The sequence below is a fragment of the Petromyzon marinus genome, unplaced genomic scaffold, assembly GCF_048934315.1.
Source record: "Petromyzon marinus isolate PM22_M1 ecotype Great Lakes invasive population unplaced genomic scaffold, UKy_Petmar_22M1.pri1.0 PM_Scaffold_25, whole genome shotgun sequence".
Taxonomy (NCBI): Eukaryota; Metazoa; Chordata; class Hyperoartia; order Petromyzontiformes; family Petromyzontidae; genus Petromyzon; species Petromyzon marinus.
The window spans coordinates 1339860-1362116 of record NW_027423224.1 but is presented as its reverse complement, the minus strand read 5'-3'; the positions used below and the strand labels follow the sequence as shown (position 1 = coordinate 1362116).

Sequence of the window (22257 nt, the reverse complement as noted above, 5' to 3'; positions counted from 1 at the left end):
CCACCACCACCTCCTGCTGCTGCTGCTGTCGCGGTCTCCGCGTGGCGCCGCGGGTCCAGGGGGAGGCCTCGCGGCCCAAGAGCGGCGCCACGGCTCCCCCCCTCCCGCTCCTGGCCCCTCCCCCTCGTCCCTCCTGGCCCCTCCCCCTCGTCCTTCCTGGCCCCTCCCCCTCGTCCCTCCTGGCCCCTCCCCCTCGTCAATCCTCCTCCCGTTCGCGACGTGGAGTGAACTCAGCCCCGCCCCCCCCGCCCCCACCGCCCCCCCCCCTGCGCGGCCCCGCTGCCCATTGCAAGAATGGCGGGAAGCGGTCGCGGGGCCTACCGCGCGCCGCCTCTCGCGTGATTGGCTCGCTTCGCGTCACGTGGGGAAGGCGGAAGAAGAGTATGGGGAGGAGCTGCGCGGTAAGGGGCGGGGCCGTGGAGTCACGTGGTGGGCAATGATTGCCAATAAGCGGGCAGGGATGTGTGTACGTCACATCCGGTGATATAGGACACGCCCCTTCGTGACGTGCCTCACACTTCCTTCCGTCCCGCGTGCCGTCAACACGAGCTCAGCATGGCCCTGTTGACCGTTGGCGTTCTGTTAGCCATGCTTGGGATGGAGATCTTCATTTATCTTCGTTTTAAGCTTTCCATCTCATACTTTTACCGCGAGACCACGACGCTGCAAACGGAGAGGATGGGCCTGCAGAATGTGGAGCTCTGTCAGAAGAACAAGACCATGGAAGTGGAGAAAGATGGTAAGCTACCATTTTCTTTGGTTCTTTCGGTAAAGTCACGTAGAATGAGAATAAAATAATAAATTGATAAAATAAAATAACACAATAATATTCTCACGACGTTTCGGCCACAATACAAGCGGCCTTCATCAGGTGAAGGGGACGAGACTGTCTGGAGGACAGCGCTGGAGTGAGAAAGCCACGCTGAGATCGCGATCTTTAAGCTGTGAGAAGAAACAAAGCGCCTTGACAAAGGAATTAACATATAATTTAGCATTGAAATGACTGAGTGATTGGCTTGTGACTGGTCACAGAAAAGGCTATGTTACAGTTAAAGCATACACATCCGCAAAGGCACCCCTTGACAAAGGAATTAGCATAGAATTTAGCATTGAAATAGCTGAGTGATTAGCTTGTAACTGGTCACAGAAATAGCTATGTTAAAGTCAGAGCATATACATTCACCGAGGCACCTAGTACAAATCAAACAAGAGAATGTAGCATTGAAATAACTAGGCGAATTTAGCATTGAAATAACTGAGTGATTAGCTTGTGACTGGTCACAGAAATGGCTATGTTGAAGTTAAGGCCTACACATCTGAGCTAATCACAGTAACTGGGTATACAATACAATATATAATGAATACTATATACTGAACCAATAAAAAATACAAAAATTTAAATTACCTCAATGTTTTCAATAAACTCTATATTCTCCAATCAGCTAAGCTACCAACAATAAGTCGTTATATATCACAATGCTATATGGCGAAAAATGGGTGGATTCTTACGCTCAACTTTAGCACCACGGATAGCTACGGGTCCCGTTCAGACGGACGAGTTCATCGATGGTCGGAACAGAGGAGGAGGAGAGAGACAGCTGCGAGGCGCTGTTATACTCCATGTTGTAAACCATACCATTAACCACGGTTAAGCTATCCGTGTTGCTAAAGTTGAGGGTAAGAATCCACCCTCAACTTTAGCAACACGGATAGCTTAACCGTGGTTAATGGTATGGTTTACAACATGGAGTATAACAGCGCCTCGCAGCTGTCTCTCTCCCCCTCCTCTGTTCCGACCATCGATGAACTCGTCCGTCTCAACGGGACCCGTAGCTATCCGTGGTGCTAAAGTTGAGGGTAAGAATCCACCCATTTTTCGCCATATAGCATTGTGATATATAACGACTTATTGTTGGTAGCTTAGCTGATTGGAGAATATAGAGTTTATTGATAACATTGAGGTAATTTATATTTTAGTATTTTTTTTGGTTCATGATATAGTATTCATTATATATTGTATTGTATACCCAGTTACAGTGAATAGCTCAGATGTGTAGGCCTTAACTTCAACAGCCATTTCTGTGACCAGTCACAAGCTAATCACTCAGTTATTTCAATGCTAAATTCGCCTAGTTATTTCAATGCTAAATTCTCCTGTTTGATTTGTACTAGGTGCCTCGGTGAATGTATATGCTCTAACTTTAACATAGCTATTTCTGTGACCAGTTACAAGCTAATCATTCAGCTATTTCAATGCTAAATTCTATGCTAATTCCTTTGTCAAGGAGTGCCTCTGCGGATGTGTATACTTTAACTTAGCTATTTCAATGCTAAATTCTATGCTAATTCCTTTGTCAAGGGGTGCCTTTGCGGATGTGTATGCTTTAACTTTAATATAGCCTTTTCTGTGACCAGTCACAAGCTAATCACTCAGCCATTTCAATGCTAAATTAAATGCTAATTCCTTTGTCAAGGCGCTTTGTTTCTTCTCACAGCTTAAAGATCGCGATCTCAGCGTGGCTTTCTCACTCCAGCGCTGTCCTCCAGACAGTCTCGTCCCCTTCACCTGATGAAGGCCGCTTGTGTTGTGGCCGAAACGTCGTGAGAATATTATTGTGTTATTTTATTTTATCAATTTATTATTTTATTCTCATTCTACGTGACTTTACCGAAAGAACCAAAGAAGATGAATCCTTGCAGTCACGAAAACTTTAAATCGAAATTTAAGCTACCATTCTTAGATGTTCTGTTTGAGAGGAGACCTGATGGCTCATTGGGGCATTCTGTCTACAGGAAACCCACCCACACAGATTCCTACTTGAAACCTGATTCCCACCACCACCCAGCCCAAAAGAATTCTCTCATCAAAACTTCATACCATAGGGCTCATTGCATTTCGGACCAACACCACCTGACCAGTGAATTAAAACATGTACACCTGGCCCTCAAAAGGAATGGTTACTCTGACCGTACCATCCGCCAAGCTGTTTCTCCCTCCATACAGAAACAACCACTTGATACTCCGGCCAAAACCATCACACTACCATATATAGCAGGCGTTACTAAAAAGATTTCCAAAATTCTAAACAAACACAAGATCTAGGTCCGGTTCAATACAGTACACAAAATTCGTGATCTGATCCCATCCGTGAAGGATGGCATTCCTGACTTACAGTACCCCGGGGTTTACAAATTGAGTTGTACCTGCGGTGATTGCTATATCGGGGAGACAAAGCGACATGTCTCTGACCGAATTCACGAGCACAAATCAGATTTGAAACACAGCAAAACGAATTCTTTGCTGATCACTGTTACAATGCTGTGGGTGATCACGATATAATTTTCTCCGATACCAAGGTTCTTTGCAAACCCACGGGTTTTTATCAGAGATTTGTTCACGAGGCAATTCAGATCTACAAACACAGACACAATTTCAACCGAGAAGTTGGTTTCAAATTAAGCAACCATTGGAAAGATGTTCTAAATCGAACTAAACATAAACTAATTTCTGTGGTACAGTATATTTTTCAAGTAGTGGTACCCCAAACTTTCGCAGCTCTCAGCTCCGCCCCCCTCCCGCTCCTGGCCCCTCCCCCTCGTCCCTCCTGGCCCCTCCCCCTCATCCCTCCTGGCCCCTCCCCCTCGTCCCTCCTCCCGACTCGCGACGTGGAGTGAACTCGCCTCCGCGCCCCGCGCCCCACCCTGAGCGGCCCCGCCGCCCATTGCAAGAATGGCGGGAAGCGGACGCGGGGCCGACCGCGCGCCGCCTCTCGCGTGATTGGCTCGCTTCGCGTCACGTGGGGAAGGCGGAAGAAGAGTATGGGGGAGGAGCTGCACGGTTAGGGGCAGGGCCGTGGAGTCACGTGGTGGGCAATGATTGACAATAAGTGGGCAGAGATGGCTGTTACGTCATAGTGTACGTCACATCCGGTAATGACGTCACGATAAATAACACGCCCCTTCGTGACGTGTCTCACACTTGCTTCTGTCCCGCGTGCCGTCAACTCGAACTGAGCATGGTGCTGCTGATCGTTGGCGTTCTGGGCTTGGCCATGCTTGGGATGGGGATCTTCATATATCTTCTTTTTACGCTTTCCATTTCAGACTTTGACCATGAGACCACGACGCTGTCTACGGAGAGGATGGGCCTGCAGAATGTGGAGCTCTGTCAGAAGAGCAAGATGCTCCGTCTGGAGCTACAGCATCAGCTGGAGGAGTTCATGGAGAACCGAGAGACTCTCCAGAGAGAGATCAGGAGCCTGGTTCAACAGCTTAAAGAGCGCCAGTTGGAGCTGGAGCCCACGAGAGTGCCTTGCAGGGAGAGCAAGTCTCTCCATGCGGATTTTCTCCGAGACTGCAATGCAGCACAGCGGCAAATGTCGCTGCGCTGTGAAAACGAAGATCTCCGGAGGTCGCTGCACGCCCACCTGAGGAAGTTGACCTTCCTGAATCCGCAGAGAGGGCAGGAACAGTTTAGGCTGCGCGGGAAGCTGGTGCGTCACGAGGACATGTGGCATGGGGAAAAGAGGCTGCAAGAAGAGAACCTGCATCTCCGTAGCCAGCTGAAAGAGCTAATATGGACCGTGTCTCAAATGTACAATGCCACCACCACCGACGCCACTTCCACCGCCGCTGCCACAGCTTCCACCACCGCAACCGTTTCCACCACCACTTCTGCCACCACCACCAAGCCCAAGAAGATGAAGAGATTTAGCCATTGGTTCCGAAAATTGCTGAAGCGCAAGTCGGCCATTTAAAAATATTGGGGAAATTGTGAAAATGACACCACCCTAATTAAAACATTACTCAGAAAGACAAACATACCCCATAGAACATCAACTAAGTCATATATAAGACAAAATATTGTACATTTGCATGCAACACTCTAATAAATACTGTATTGTGAGCAAAACATAAAGTTACTTAAATGGAAAAAAAATATGTTATTGTCACTTACCTTTAGTCCGGATGCCGGTCTGCTTGTCGGGAGGGGGCGTAATGAGTCCCTGCACACACGGGGGCGGTGGGAGGGGGGTGAACGTCCATACACACACACAACAGCGACAATCATCCGCTGTATAGCCTTACCAGAATGTTGGGGCAAGCGCCTATGAAGCTCTGAATGGCACACGGGGTGAATGGCCAGCACCCTGCCCGGCTGCCTCTCTTTATCTCTCCATACACGAGACTCACAGGCGTGCATGCGTCCGTGCACACACGCACAACAACAACGCGACAACCGTCGTTCACCCCTAAGTGGCGGTGACATCACCACAGCACTTGTGCCATGCTCGGTGCATTTTGAGGCCACGTGAAGTGTCGAAGGCTGGCTGGCAGGAGGTCATGTAATAGACGCAGGTGCCATGGATTGACTTAGGAAGATGATGGGCAGATGCAACAGCCGTGCTCCCCACTGTGCCAACTTTATTTGTGTCAGTTGTTTGGCGCTCTGCTCGTTGTTTTGAGCCTCGCTCCTCTGCCCTATGCTGTTGCTGGAGGGCAACTGCCTCCACTTCCCCAGCAGCACCTTTCATGAACCTCCTCCACAGAAGCCGATCATGACACTGCTGATACCAGTCATCAATAAGTCCAATCAGCTCCACATCCTTCTGCACCACATCAGTCCATCTCTTCTCTACCCCGTACCACGCCCATTTAGCACCATCTATCCAGCCAAATTGAAGCTGCTTGGGGATGCCGTGACTGCATACGGACTGCATGACACAATCAACGCAGCCTCGCTTGCTGGAGGAGCCCACAGATGGGCATTTGTCCAGATATTCTAGGAATCTGTGAGCTTACAAAGTCCAGTCTGGTTAAACCCTGAATAGATCGTAGGCAAGCTAACCTTAATGTTCCTTTCGAGAGAGATAAGGAAGGGTATAACTGTGGCCGAGAAGACATGAAGATTTTTATGGAGTGACATGCCAGGTAGCTTCCACACTGTTGAGCAGTTGATGAAAATATAATGCTGCTCGAATTATTTTAAATGAGACCTCGGCTCCCAAAACGGACTTGATCATCAGCACACTGCCCACTCCACTCTCTCCTCAGGTGCCCCAAATACATGAGAAATTGAGGAAGGGAGCATTTTTATGATGTAAAATACCCAGGGAGGTGATTTGTTTTCGTGGGGCTGATGGTAACGGCCCATATTTTAGTAGCATGCTTCATGTTTAGCTGTAGTGTCTCCAACTTCTCCTTAGAGTGGGCAGTAATCACCAGATCATCCGCATTCATAATATGGTTTAACAATAGAGAGCCATACCATGACCGGCTCAGGCATCGATCAGCCTCCCATTATATATATACCAGATAAATTCTACTGGTACATCCATGGAAATCGTCTCAAACTACGTAGTCAAAGAAAATGTTCAGTCGTGTAGGGGGCAGAGGACATCCATGTCGCACATTACTCACACATTCTATCATCCCTTAGCTCCATTACGTCGATTTTTCATGAGACAGCAGTTGTCTTTCTATTGTTTATATATGCTTTATCGAAAGAAGAAAATAGTATGTTTGCTTTAATTACTGTAACTCTGTGTTTTATTTAGCTTTGGTAATTTGGGTGATCCAGGTCTCTCTTGCAAATGAGACTCATCCTGGTCGCTTTAGTTCTCGCCTTGTTCAACTCAATAAACTGGTACTCACTCCATTATGAACTCACCCACTTCCTTAAATCTATGACTCACGTAAATACTCCCTCTCTCTCCTCATGAGTCATATATTTACCTGATCACACAATCACCCGATCATTCACTGTGTCAACCTCACGCACTTTTTCATGCTCTCAAGAATGACCCACCCATTCTATCACTACATTAATCATCATCCCCTTCCCTCATTGACCCACTGGTAAAATTAAAATACTCGACAGCAACAACACGTGAGATTGTACTCAGGCTTACACTCACATCAGTGTAAAGAAGCTCCTTTGCAGGTTCCATTTGATAGATTATTTATTTCACGATAACGTATTTACAACGCAAGAATACGACTCACACGAACCTTCCCCCGTACAGTAACCTGTACCTGTTTCAACCCATCTCCACTGCCCCCACTATAAACTTTGCCATCCAAGAGAAGTGAAGTAGAAGACAATAGAGTCTGCTGAGATAATCTACCGGGGAAAACTGCTGGAAGTTACCAGGGCGTGGCCGTGCGGGTATATAAGGGGGAGTGTGGCCCACAAATGGGCTGATGCCTTGGGGACTGAAGAACAACTGCAGGTGGACGACATCGGGGCCGACTGTTGGAAATCAACATGGTGGAAACCATCAAGAAAGACTGTTCGAGATTAATCTACTCTATTAGAAACCACCGGGACTGCAGATAGTCATAGCCTTGTGCAACGTGTGAGTTGCACTCTCACCTTGTAAATATGTTATCGTCGGGAATAAATCATCTAGAAAATGAAACCTGCGAAGGAGCTTCTTTACACATGTAAGAATGCAGGACATGCTTTATCAGCAGGCCGTTGTTTTTGTCTACAACAGACTTATGCACACGATCTTGAAAATGGCATTTGATTAGGATTGTCACCTGCAACCCATTATGAAATCGTCCAACTACCAAAACCCTTGTCTGCATTATACCTAAGACTTTTGACTTGTACATCTCGTAATTTTCAGACGACGGGTTGACCAACGTGGCAATGTTATTTTCTCATTTTATTGACAGTAAACAAAAAACATGGCATAGTTTTTAATTTCCCTGTTAACTTGTACATACGAGTGAAACGGTGGCACAATGGTTTGTGCATTGCACTATGAATCAGGCCACTTGAGTTTGATTCTCGGTTATAGTTAACATCAAACAAACTGACCATGAGCCTTTTCGTTATCAACCCACGTTGAAAAGCATGATGGCGTATGGTGAAACAATCTCCATGACTGATCCAGTATGGGAAGACTTCACCCATGACAATGGTTATACATTTATCACTGTTTTTGTTGTATATTAACACCAAAGGAGTAACTTCATACCTGTCAGCCAGCCTATATATACTCATAGATAAACTTTCGCCTAAACAGCACCATTGGGATGAAGCTGACTTGGTATCTTCCATACTCTTTGGTTCTTTCGGTAAAGTCACGTAGGTATAAAATAAAATAAATCACGACGTTTCGGGTGCAACACAAGCGTCCGTCATCAGATGGCAAAGCATGATCTGCTGTTGAGGCAGAATGTTTAAAAGAGTTTGAAATGGGTGTAGCCCAAGGGCCATAAATAAGTGGACGGGGCCAGTGATGTTAATGTGAGAAATTAGCATGTAAATGTAAGAACGGAGAGCGGCCTCCTCATAGAGGGCATGAAAGGGGCTATGTTAATGTGAGAGATTAGCATGTTAAAGTAATGTCGAAGAGTGGTGGAATCCAAAGGCATGAGAGTGCAATCCAAAGGACATGTGAGCATGAGAGATCTAAGAGAGAGGCATAGAGAGAGACACAAAGAGTCGGAAATAACAGCTGACATAGGCAGGTAGGATGGAAATATCAGAGTCATAAAGAAGGTACACCACTCTGTGCTATCGTCTCCACCAAAGAGTATGAATCCCTGCATTCATGAAAGCTTTAATTTAAGATTATTCCAGCAAACTTTACCGTCTTCTACCTCGAACCTTCCCTCGTACGGTACCATGCACCTGTTTCCACCCATCTCCACTGACACCACTATAACTTTTGCCATGTACAGTACCCTACATCACCCTCTTCTGCCCATAAAAATATCTGTCCCGGCTAAAACTCTAATTTAACAGGTCCCTGCAGGGTGGGCTGGTAGGAACATTGGAATTTTGCGCAATTTTATTTTTACACCCCAATAGCACGAGATTTCACTTCGTTAAAGTATTGAAAGGGGACGGACGGACGCATTAATCTATTGCAAGCTGGTACACTCATCTATTGCAGGCTGGTACACTCAGTTTACAACTTCGTTCCTACCAGTAATAGGGAACTCTATGTGGGAATCAATGGGATCGCACACGGGATTCAGTGATGTGGGCATGGAGTACAAAACATTTAACCTCTGGGTTAATGCTTAACATAGGCGCTTGAATCAAGGGGGGGAAGGCATTACAACCCAACTTGACCATTCAGTATCATCACTAAACTCTTACGTGGGCTGCCCTATTGAAGGTGTACATTCTTAGGCAAACAATACGCAACATCATTAGCCCTACATTTACAACAAGCCATCAATATGTACTGTAGGTGTGGTCGAGCAGCACATTCGACCTGGTGACACTCCTTCTCGGCACCTCTCTAAATTAGTCCGTCGGCCTCCCTCATCGTGGCCATCTTCATTCCGGTCGATCCTGAGAGGAGAGTGCGAGGGCAGTATTTCTGTGAGGAGGATGCTCCCCTCCCTGGCATTCATCACGACGCCCCTGGACACGGCTTTGTGAGCCTGAACGATCCCTTGTGACGTCAGTTCTCTATATGGTTTAGGGCGACTCGGATTAACCACCCATCTCTGGCGTCCCATTTGGATGCGAACACTTTGCGGGCAGAGGATTTTAACAATTCCACTGGGCTTTGCCAAGGATGGTGTAGTTTGGCGGATTTTCTCACCCGGACCTCAGGACAGTGTAACCAGGCCCGATCACCCTGTTCAAAGGGTACAGGCGTCTCCGTTCATTTCCGCAACCGTTTGTTTGCTATTTGCGATCTGCCTGACTCTGCTATCGCGGCTTCACGAGCTTCACAGAGCTTTTTTAGTGGCAGTCTGAGGGAGGCTGGTGACGACACAACTTTAGCAGGGAAAGCCACCAGTTGGTCCTCAATAGGTGGCTCAGGGTCTCTCCCATACATCAAAAAGAAGGGGAAGAGCCCGGCCGATGCATGTGGCACTCTACAATATGCCCCTAGGACCCCTGGGATGTGCAAGTCCCAGTCCATCTGATCACCATTTACAACATGGCACAACATTGCGGACAGCGTGCGGTTAAGCCTATCTACTTGTCCATCATAATGCAGGTGGTATGGTGGCGTTCGAATTTTTCTTAGTGCCCACGATATTACAAACCTCTCGCAACAGGTTAGTAGAAAAATTCTGACCCTGGCCTGCTAGACGTTTCTCAGTGGGGCCCTTGTCCAATACATAGCCATGGAGAAAGGCTTCTGCTATTATTGCAGCCGTTTGGTCATTTATCGGCCATGCAACGAGCCAGTGTGTGCAATACTCCATCCCCTCGAGCAAATATTTATTTTATCCTTGCTGTTTTAGGAAATGCACCCAGGATATCCAACGCTACTAGTTCGTTTACCCTCACCACTGCGATCGACTGCAGTGGAGGCTGTATAGGATGGGGAGCAGGTTTCCTTTTTGCACACTCCTGACAATGATTACCCGCTCGCGTACATCTTTTGACATAACTGGCCAAAAATATCGAGCCTGCAGTGTGAGCAATGTGTTTCGGTGGCCCAAGTGCATTTGTTGTTTGGCGTGCACTTCTAGTAGCAACTGTTTTTGCAAGGGTTTTTGCACCACTAGGCAACAACGCTGCATCTTCATGTCCCACCTCATCAGGAGTCCTCGCCATGGGATGAATGGCTCCCCATTTTGACCAGTTTGAGCACATTCAGCTGCCTGTGCAGCCAATGACTGTATAATTTCATCCTGTTTTTGCAATCGGATTCATTCGGTCCTTATCAGCCCAAGATCATGATCTGTGGGTGGTACATCATTTTCTATCGTTGCTGTGTTTATTGACATCACCTGTCTCGGCGAGTCAGGGAGGGTCGGTTTACACCATGCTGCTCCTGTCGCTGCTGCTACGACCGATCTCACTAACTTTTTCCACTTAGCCCGAGATGTTGGCCGAATTTTCCCTGTTGTTTCACTCCAGGTCGATGTGATCGAGTGGTGTGCTAGTGATGTTGGTGATGAGGGTTTTGGAAATGAGGTGCACGTGTGATCTGGCTGGGTGTACAGGCGACACGCCTGGGTGTTTCTTGGTTGTCTCGGGATGACTTCCCCTCGGCAACCTCTCGCGATGTGGCCCGACCTCCCGCAGTGGTAGCAGTACATCACCGCATGGTCCTGAATTCCTCCGTGGTTGTGCCATGGTCGCTGATGCTGTAGTTGACACCTTGAATCGTTGAACCCCTGGATGGCCACAGCCATCTCTTCCAAGGTCGCCTGCAGATCACCCTCCATGCTGGGCATTGCGGCGGTCCCTGTTGTTGCTGTCCCTGTTGGCTCCGTTGGTCCTCCTGCTCCTCCATTCTCCATCACCCTTGTCACATGGGCTGCTACTTCACATGGTGCCCTGGGATCTGTGTGTGCCCAGAGGCATTTAGCAAACTACATTGAAGTTTGCTCACTCTCTGGCAAAATCGGCAATGTAATGCCACTTTGATAGAGGAGAATTTGTAGCCGCTCCGCCACTAGCACGTCTCAGGTTGTCATGTCCATCCTTGGAAATGCCACATCTGCAACCGCATGCAAGGTACTTCTATAAGCCATCAGTGGCTCGCTATCTCCTCTTCTCCAGGATGAAAATTGCTGCCTTGCGCTGGACGCAGGACAGAAAACATCGGCCATCCCTTGACAACCTTGTTGGGTTGTGGCAGGTTGATTTTCCGGGATCATAAAGAAGGCCAATAGTGCTCTGTCATCCAACACCGTAGGCAGCAGTCGTAGCACTTCATCGTCAATCAATCGGCTGACTCTGACAGCTGCTTCAAATCTTTTGATGAATGCAATACAATCACCTCCCGTATTTTTATGCATGGTGGTCAAGGTCTGTTGAACAGCTTCTAGTTGTGGTTGAGTCATTTGATTGGTTCCCGCCTGCTGCTCGACGGGGGGAAGCGATGGCTGCTGCCCTATGGCGCTTTCTCCTCGCCATTGCGGTCCATGGTGGAGATGGATCTGGCTTCAGCCGCGCACTACCTGTTCCTTCCTCTTCTCTTTTCTTCATCATCGAAATTATCAGTCGATCCACCACTGAGGTAAGGTGGTCCAACCTGTCCAACAGCTGCCGCCAATTTTCTTTGTTTGGCGATGCTGGTTCTTGGGTCTTTGGCGGAGCATCCACTTCCATCGGGAACTTGGCTGCCAACGGGGTCCGGCTCTCACTCCCGCCATTTGCCGAGTCTGAAAAACCTGGAGCGCTTAGGGTTGATAACTCGTTCTCTGCAGGAGCTCTTCGGCGGGTCTTCCTTCTTGAACTTGTAGACTGTATCCCACCACTGCCACCAAAAGCTTCTTTGCAGGTTCCATTTTTGAGAAGAGAGTGCAACTCACACGCTTCACAAGGGTATGACTATCTGCAGCCCCAGTGTTTTCCACTACATTAATCTCGAACAATCTTTCTTAATGGTTTCCACCATGTACAACAGTCGGCCCCGATGTCATCCACCTGCAGTCGTCCTTCAGTCTCCGAGCTAGCGCCCCAATTGCGGGCCTCGCTCTCCCTTTTCTACCCACGCAGCCTCGCCCTGGCAGCTTGCAGCAGTTTCCTTGGTACATTCTTCCAGCAGACTCAACCGTCTTCTACGTCCTTTCTCTTAGATGGCAAAGGATATAGTTTTGTCAGTGTTGATGGGTGGAACAGATGCAGGGTACTGTACGAGGGAAGGTTCATGTGAGTCGTACTTTTGCGTTGTAAATACGTTATCGTGAAATAAATCATCTAGACAATCTAACCTGCGAAGGAGCTTCTTTAAACACGTGAGTGTTAGACTGCGTATTTCCATTTTACCAGTGGGTCAATGAGGGAAGCGGATGGTGAGTAAGGTAGTGAGTGATGGGATGAGTAGGTCATTGGTGAGATTGTGAAATAGTGCGTGAGTGATGTTGGCACAGTGAATTATCAGGTGGTTGCCTGAGTTATCAGGTCAATATATGACTCATGAGGAAGGAGAGGACGTATTTATGTGAGTCATAAAGTAAGGGAAGTGGGTGAGTTCATAATGGAGTAAGTAGTAATTTATTTAGTTAAAACAGGCGAGAACTAAAGAGACTAGGATGATTCTCATTTGCAAGAGAGACCTGGATCACCAAAATAACAAAAGCTAAATAAAAACACAGAGTTACAGTAATGAAAAGCATATATAAACAATAGAAAAACAACTGCTGTGTCTCATGGGAAATCGATATAATGGAGTTAAGGGATGATAGAATATGTGAGTAATGTGCGACATGGATGTCCTCTGGCCCCTACACGACTTAACATTTTCTTTGACTACTTAGTAATGAGACGATTTCCATTGATGTACCAGTAGAATTTATATCTGGTATAGATATAATGGGAGGCTGATCGATGCACGAGTCCGGTCATGGTATGGCTCTCTATAGTTAAACCATATTATGAATGCGGATGATCTGGTGATTACTGCCCACTCTAAGGAGTTGGAGACACTCCATCTAAACACGGAACATGCTACTAAAATATGGGCCGTTACCATCAGCCCCACAAAATCAAATCACCTCCCTGGGTATTTTACATCATCAAAATGCTCCCCTCCCTCAATTCCCCATGTATTTTGAGGCAGTTGTGGAGAGAGTGGAGATATTTCCGTACTTGGGCAGTGTGCTCATGACCAACTCTGTTTTGGGAGCCGAGGTCTCACTTCGATTCATTCGAGCGGCATTATATTTTCATCAGCTGCGTAACATTGTATGGAAGCTACCTGATCTGTTACTCCATACAAACCTTCATGTCTTCTGGACCACAGTTATGCCTTCCCTTATTTCTCTCTATAGGATTATCTGCAATGGTTTGAAACATTTGGTCTAGCCTGCCTACGATCTATCCAGGGTTTAACCAGACTGGACTTTGTGAGGAGGCCAAAATTTCCTAAAATATCTAGACAAAGGCTCATCAGTGGGCTCTTCCGGCAAGTCAGGCTCCATTGGCTGGGTCATGAAGTCTATATGCACTGTCACCGCATCCCCAAGCAGCTTCAATTTGGGCGGATAGATCATGCTAAACAGGCACGGCATGGGCTACAGAAGAGATGGACTGATGTGGTACAGAAGGATGTGGAGCTGATTGAACTTGCTGATGACTGGTAGCAGCAGTGTCGCGATAGGCCTATGTGGAGGAGGTTCATGAAAGACTCTACTGGGGAGGTGGAGGCAGTTGCCCTCCAGCAATAGCGTAGGGCAGTGGAGCGACACTCATAACAATGAGCAGAGCGCTATACGACTGAAACACTGAAATTTGGCAGAGTGGGGAGCACGGCTTTTGCATCTGCCCGTCATCACCTTAAGTCAACCCATGGTACCTGTGTCTATTCATGACTTCCTGCCAGCCATCCTTCGACACTTCAAGTGACCTCAAAATGCACCAAGCACCGCACAAAAGCGCTGTGGTGATGTCACTGCCACTTAGGGGCAAACGGCGAATATTGTCTTCTTGTTGTGCGTGTGTGCACGGACGCATATACCCCTGTGAGTGTGTGTGTGGGGAGAGATAGTGCAATGGTGAACACTGTCTACCATCCCACCGATCCCAGTTCGATTCCCACTCACGACCAACACCTTTAACGATTATATTAATGGTTGCTGGGCTTTCCGTCGATTGACTCAGCCTCAAATAAGTGCCTGGTGTGGTGTGTAAATATCACCACTGGCGAGACAAAGGCAGCCGGGCGTGGTGCTGTCCACGCACCCCCTCGTGCGACATTCCAGCCTTCATAGGCGCTGCTGGCTAACAGCACTTGCCCCAACATTCTGGTTAGGCTATTCGGGGGATGACTGTCGCTGTTGTGTGTGTGTGTGCTTGCGGGCGTTCACCCCCAACCCTCCCGTGTGCAGTTATGGGGACTCATTATGCCCCCTCCCGACAAAAGGTCCCACATCCAGACTCAAGGTAAGTGACATTAAAAACATATTTCTTGTCCTATTTACGTAACTTTATTTTTTGTTTACCATACAGTATTTATTACAGTATTATTTGCAAATGTATAATATTCCGTGTTATGACTTTAACAATGCTTCAAAATTTTTGTTAAACCGTAATACATTTTACAACACTTCCAGTATGTGAATTTAAATACAGTACACTATTTTATTCAGACTTATGAACTGTTCGACTCACTAACGATTCTCTGTAATGGAATCCAAAAGTTGTACTATTCATTAACAACATCTCCCATTGGTATGGTTGACTACATGTGATGCAAAATAAGTTAAACATAGATAAATATATATTGTACAACACTTTCCCCAACAGTGTTGAGGCTACATGGGGGACCTTTGTGTTTGTGCTTGTGATTGTATTGTGGAGGTCTTCTTAGGTGCTGCTCCTTGCTAATAGCACTTGCCCCAATAGTCTCTTGAATCTATACGGGGAACGTTTGTCTTTGTGAATAATGTTTTAATTGGGGCGGTGTCATTTTCTAAATTGCCCCAATGTTTTAAAATGGTCGACTTGCGTTTCAGCCATTTTCGGACCCAATTAATACATCTCTTCATTTCTGGGGCTTGGTGGCGGTGGTGGCAGCTGTGGCAGTGGCGGTGGCAGTGGCGTTGGTGGTGGTGGCATCTTTGTAAATTTGAGAAATGGCGCATTTCAGCTCTTTCAGCTGTCTATTGAGATGCCGGCACTCTTTGCGCATCTGCACTTCGCCGTGCCACTTTTCCTCGTGACGCGCCAGCTTCCCGCGCAGCCTAAACTGCTCCTGCCCTCTCTGTGGATTCAGGAAGTTCAACTCCCTCAGGTGGATGCGCAGCGACCTACGGAGACCTTCCTTTTTACAGCGCAGCGACATTTGCCGCTGTGCTGCATTGCAGTCTCGGAGAAAATCCGCACGGAGAGACGCACGCTCGCAGCCAGGCACTCTCGTGGACTCCAGCTCTAACTGGCGCTCTTTAAGCTGTTGAACCAGGCCCCTGTTCTCTCTCTGGAGAGTCTCTCGGTTATCCATCAACTCCTCCTGCTGATACTGTAGCTTCAGATGGGGCGTCTTGTTCCCCTGACAGAGCTCCACATTCTGCTGGCCCATCCTCTCCGTTTGCAGCGTCGTGGTCTCGCGGTGAAAGTCTGAGATGGAAAGCGTACAACGAAGATAAATGAAGATCTCCATCCCAAGCAGGGCCAAGAGCAGAACGCCAACGATCAGCAGCGCCATGCTCAGCTCGTGTCGACGGCACGCGGGACAGAAGCAAGTGTGAGGCACGTCACGAAGGGGCGTTATTTATATAACTTCTTTACCGGATGTGACGTACGCTATGACGTACCAGCCATCCCTGCCCACTTATTGTCAATCATTGCCAACCACGTGATTCCACGGCCCCGCCCCTAACAGCGCAGCTCCTCCCCCATACTCCTCTTCCGCCTTCCCCACGTGACGCGAAGCGAGCCAATCACGCGAGAGGCGGCGCGATGGGCGGTGTGGGGGCGAGATCACTCCACGTCGCGAGCGGGAGGAGGAGGGACTAGGGGGAGGGGCCAGCAGGGACGAGGGGGAGGGGCCAGTTGGAACGAGGGGGAGGGGCCAGGAGGGACGAGGGGGAGGGGCCAGGAGGGACGAGGGGCCAGGAGGGACGAGGGGGAGGGGCCAGGAGCGGGAGGGGGGGAGCCGTGGCGCCGCTCTTGGGCCGCGAGGCCTCCCCCTGGGCCCGCGGCGCCACGCGGAGACCGCGACAGCAGCAGCAGCAGGAGGTGGTGGTGGTGGTGTTTGTGGTTGTAGGCACGGGAGAGGTGGTGGTGGTGTTTGTGGTTGTAGGCACGGGAGAGGTGGTGGTGGTGTTTGTGGTTGTAGGCACGGGAGAGGTGGTGGTGGTGTTTGTGGTTGTAGGTACGGGAGAGGTGGTGGTGGTGTTTGTGGTTGTAGGCACGGGAGAGGTGGTGGTGGTGTTTGTGGTTGTAGGCACGGGAGAGGTGGTGGTGGTGTTTGTGGTTGTAGGCACGGGAGAGGTGGTGGTGGTGTTTGTGGTTGTAGGCACGGGAGAGGTGGTGGTGGTGTTTGTGGTTGTAGGCACGGGAGAGGTGGTGGTGGTGTTTGTGGTTGTAGGCACGGGAGAGGTGGTGGTGGTGGTTGTGGTTGTAGGCACGGGAGAGGTGGTCACGGACAGGCGGTGAGTGCCGGGTGATGGAGGAGGGGGGGGGGGAGTGGATTGCAGGGTGAGTGAGTTAATGAGGAGAATTAATAGGTGAGGAGGGTGAGTGAGTTGAAGGGTGAGGTGAGTGAGTGGGTGAGTGGTGAGTTCACGACAGGGAGATTGGGGCTGAGTGAGTGAACGCAGCGCACGGTAAAGATCCCCTGAGAGCATTCGCAAGAGTTGGACATTGAGTGCCGCTGTCAGGGTCCACACGTAAATTACTCACTTGGCATGATATACAAATTAACCATTGTAAACGATAACTTTAAAAAGTCCGCTATTTGTCAGAGCTAATGCGATGTGCCTTCAGCATATTTGTAGCACGTTATAACCAACGTCAACATCGTCATTTAGAGTAACCATTAGTCCATACGTGTCACTTGCTAATAGTCCCCGGGTCAATCACAACTTTGCCGTGCGTGCAGGCTTTGTCTCTGGCTGCTCGCTAGGGCTGCGATGCCTTTCCATGCCACAAGATGACGTTCATTGCTCCTTCCACACCGCGACAATATTTACTGCAGTGTTCTATAACGCGGTAGTTGCGTTGTGTAAACTCCCTCGTTACAATGACTAATACAGGGTAAAGCACAGTCCGTGATAACAGCGTGAGATGCGTGTGTCGGCTGAACAAAGACTGAGGCGCGTGGGGAGCATCAGGAAGCATCCAGCAGCATCCCAATGCCTTGTGTGACGCTGTGCCCAGGCTGCCGTACAACCGCACATTCCTACTCGCGCGACGTGGTTCTGTTGACTCAATCGCGTTATATCCACTTAGCATCCGTGTCATAAAACGTGTTCCCTAATACATTCATCGTGCTATATCCAATTGGCGTTATGAAAACACGCGTTGAGGCAGAACGAACTCTATAAACTATTTTTATTTTACCAGGTGAGACCCACTGAGCTATGTGGCTGTTTTCCAGAAGCGACCTGTCCACAAATGATAGATCAGCTAAATGGCTAATCACGTTAGAAATGTGTAGCACCAGCCACAAATACTCTAGACATGGATCCCCTTTGACAGGGTCAGTGTCTACTTAGATTCACTCACTCCGCCTATTGTCATGCGGCGTGTGCAGCTGCGTCGTGACACTTGGTAGAGTGCTGTCTTTGAGGCAGAGAGCTTTACAACCGTGTGCAGTGGTTAATTTGCTTAACAGCTTTACACCGAACTCCTTGCTTGTGGTAAAACATGTTTGCGACTTTGCTGATCGAGAACTATGCAGATTTAGATTTATAGTAACATGTACTTGGTGTGAGATGAACTTCCAAATAATTTCCTTTGCTCAACATCTTGCAATTAATGTCTTTTTAAATGGTCAGCTTAAGTGATTCCGTGATGTTTATGTAACTTTACCATTAAGATAACCTATGGAGCACAATTATTTCAGTATTATTTTTCATAAGTAAACTTTAAACTGAACCCATATGTGATATTATATTGATTGATTATTTTATTTTTTAATGTAGTCTACATGCTCTTCTGGGGATATTACCCCACATTTACCATTCATTGATGTTCCCTTTGACATTGGTAATAGGCATTGTCACACCATAGTAATTCATGGGCAATTATGTAATTCGCTCTGTCTATCTCTCTCTGCATCTGTCTGTGTGGGTGTCTCTCTCTGCCGGTGTGTTTTTCTTTGTATGCGTCTTTCGTGTGTCTCTTTGTGTATGCCTCTCTCTGTGTGTGGATGTCTCTCGGTGTCTGTGTCTCTCTTTCCTTTTCCACGATGTGGTGTTGTATTTACATGCAAATTCTACCTCTAGCCCCGCCCACTTACTCTTGGGCTGAGCTTATCTCAAGCCAATATAACTTCGTGTTTCAGCAGCTTTCTCGCTATATTTTTTTACCTGATGATGGTTGCTTGTGTTGCGATCGAAACGTCGTGATCTATTATTTTTTCTACCTACGTGACTTTACCGAAAGAACCAAAGAGTATTGTGATTGTAATTTTGATTGTGATTGTTGTGGTGGAGGTGGTGATATTGATGGTGGTGTTAACGATAGCGGTGATTTTGGTGGTTGTAATGGTGGTATTGATGGTGGTAATGGTGGTTGACTATTACCCCTCTCGTGTCCTTCCACCACCAGGTTTAAGAATCTGCTGGTGTCTGTGCTGGAGGTGGACGTCGGATATCTGTGCAGTCTGGAGTGGTGGACAATAGACTTCTGCAGCTCAACCAGGTGGACGCACTGGGCAGGAAGCAAGATGGTGGTGGCCTTAGAGACCCACTTACTCCCACAGAGAGCCATAGACTCACTCACAGAGTGCACTCACACAGAGAGCCAAAGTCTCACTGACACAGAGCCATAGGCTCACTCACATGGAGACACATAGACTCACTCACACAGAGAACCATTGATTAACTCATTGTTTTTTTCGGTAAAGTCACATATGTAGAAATACCATAAAATTATATTAAAATAAATCAAGCACGACGTTTCGACCGCAACACAAGCGATCTTCATCAGGTGTAAAAACAAATAGCACATAAGGTGACATCAACGCAACACATAGAGAGTGTTAAACTGCACGGAGGTAAATACAACAAGAAGATGAGAGACGAGATTTCAAAAAACCTAAGAAAATTTTACGTGATGCAATACCAGTCGGCCAACGACACAGTTAGACACTTGCCTGGCAGACCACGAATTTCAGAAGAGTGCTAAATTTCGTGTTCATCCTCTGGGTTGAACATACCAGCATAGACAGAGTGAACAAATACGAGGTATAAGATAGCAGAAATACATATACAGGGACACAAGAGGTAAGAAGAGGAAAGACGGACAGAGAAGCAAGAAAAAAGGAGCCGGATGGATGAACAGACAGAGGCTTAAAATAAGTAGCAGAGGTGGGGGGAGGGGCCGAAGAAAGCAATGGGCACCCCACCCCACCCACCCCACCCCATCCACCCCACCCACCCACCCCACCCCACCCACCCCACACCACCCACCCCACCCCTCCCACCCCTCCCACCGATCCTCCCCCCAACCCTCCCCTCAACGCTCCTTTCACTCCTCCCGTCACCCCTCCACCCCTCTCCTTTCTGCTGCGTAAGGGCCAGAGGCTGAGAGCACAGCAGAGGAGTCTACACGGGGAACTGGGCCGCGTCAGGGGCGAGAGACGCGGGGCGACTCGACACTTAACAGCGGCCTTCATAGATGTGTACTGCTTCATTCATAGGAGCTCAATAACAGCACTTGCCCCACCAGTCTGTGGAGCTCCATGGGGGATGTTTGTGTCGGAGCTCGTGCTGTAGGCATAGACGACGCGCGACCGTGGATCCTCTATAGGGAGCGCTCGTCTGCTGTGGGTCGCATGGAGCTGCACGAGCGGACACCGCCGCAGCGATTCCCATACCGAGTCACGAGATAGGCGCTGGGAAACAATTGCGCTGAAGTGTGTTGCTGGGTGGATGAAGCGAGCACCACCATGGTGTGCTTGCCTTGTATGGTCAGTCGTGTGACTGATTATTATAATATATTAATTCACACCTGTGCACCGTGTCATGGCAGTTTCTCTGTTTTCCTTCATTGCATTTTTATTTCAGAAATATTTCACCTGCAAAATAGATTGAGTTTGAATATCTCATGCGAAAGGGTGCCCAGGGCATGTGGGGTCGTCCAATTGCACAGTGTTTAGCGCACATCACTACACACCCATGGACTAAATCCAGAGGCGAGTGACAAATGAATCAGTTCTGCCCCCCTCGCTTCACCAACCCGCACTAGTCGGCGTGGTGAAATATGGTAAAAAATCAACACGACCGACAGGGCATAGGGTGTCCATTATCCAGAAGGGCTTTACTTTATTATCACATCCACATCTAATTGTGGATTTGGTTATTTTTCTTTAGTTATCTTTGTTGTATAAATACAACTTGACAAGATGTCTACTGCTTCATTCTGGTACATTTACTGTTTTTCAGTGCATTTCAGCACTGGGTGTGTTTGTTGGATTTATTGTTTGTCGATTTTTCATTGAACTGACAAATGGTGTAACCTGGTCCCTTGGGTACCCAGGCCTTCCTATAGTATAACTCCAGGAATCGGCAGATTTTTATTTTATTGTACCAAGTAAGGACCACTGAGCTATATAGCTATTTTTCAAAAGCAACCTGGCCACAAATCATAGCTCAACGAAGTGGCTTATCACGTGGAAATTTGTAGCAGCCAAATACTGTAAACGCATATTTCTAAATGTGGAGGGAAAAAAACTCGAGGATCCAGAGAAAAACCCACGCCACCACGGGGAGAATATGCAAACTCCAAATATCCAGGCGTTGGGGTTGGAATCGAACCCACGACCTCCTGCATTCCAGGTGAAGGGGATAACTTGTTGCCACCACTGAGCCCCTTGTTAATCTGATGTGGTATACTGGTACAGCACCTGGTGGCCTCGGTCACTTTACTGACCTTTGCACCATTGTGTAGTCGGTTCAATTGAGTCGCAGACATACTCTTTGGAGGCAACAAATGTATTTATACCAACACGAAGGGGTAACTTCCCTTTTACCAGATAACAACCTATGGTGGTGGACCACCAGGCTATCTGCGCTAACACTCTGGGATAGCTACAACGAGCAGGACTCCAGCTTGAGTCCTGCCCATGTGTTGGTGACTCTTCACGGACGTTGAATGTAGATCTTTCAGAAGACAACAGCAAAGCTGAACCCCGGTCCCTCTGGGGACCCGGTTTATATGCTTACCAGTCGTGGCCGGCTCCGCCCTTGGCCACAACTACCTTCTCGATTCCTATTGCAAGATCTCGCCCTGACACGTGACTACCCACTAACCCCAACTTGTGGCCCCTGTGTAGAATTTACCCGTCATGTACCTTCCAGGGTCAAACAAAGTGCAATGGCCCACATTAACCTCATTCATGGCTGACACTTTCACACCCCTCCTATAGAGAACAGCACTGCACGCCACACGTGGTGCCACTCAGCGCCATGACTCAGCGCTCACCAAGCCCCACTAAGGCTGGTACTACACCCACATATATGGGGTGTCGGTGATGTAATTACATCGCACGCCGTGCCTCTCAGGCCGGCACTACACAGTGGCATTCCCGATGTCACTACATTACCCCCCTCCCCCCCCCATTCGTAGCATTCAGCCGTCCTGGCTGTCAACTCCCCCTTAAAACTAACCAAGTGAATAAGTTCTAGATTTGAAGCTTTCGTGAC

The 22257-nt window shown here is 48.1% G+C and overlaps 1 protein-coding gene and 1 long non-coding RNA gene across 2 annotated transcripts; both read left to right on the top strand.

Annotated features, from left to right (window-relative positions):
- The first annotated feature begins 500 nt into the window (after positions 1-500).
- Positions 501-6658, top strand: LOC142923019 (uncharacterized). Its single transcript, XM_076063954.1, has 2 exons — positions 501-739; positions 4105-6658. The coding sequence occupies exons 1-2, from the start codon at positions 556-558 to the stop codon at positions 4755-4757; spliced, it is 837 nt and encodes a 278-aa protein (XP_075920069.1). The 5' UTR covers positions 501-555; the 3' UTR covers positions 4758-6658.
- Positions 6659-19118: 12460 nt separating this feature from the next.
- On the top strand, positions 19119-20958 carry LOC142923032 (uncharacterized). Its single transcript, XR_012940481.1, has 2 exons — positions 19119-19252; positions 20128-20958. It is a non-coding gene; the product is annotated as an uncharacterized LOC142923032 (long non-coding RNA).
- The last annotated feature ends 1299 nt before the right edge of the window (positions 20959-22257 follow it).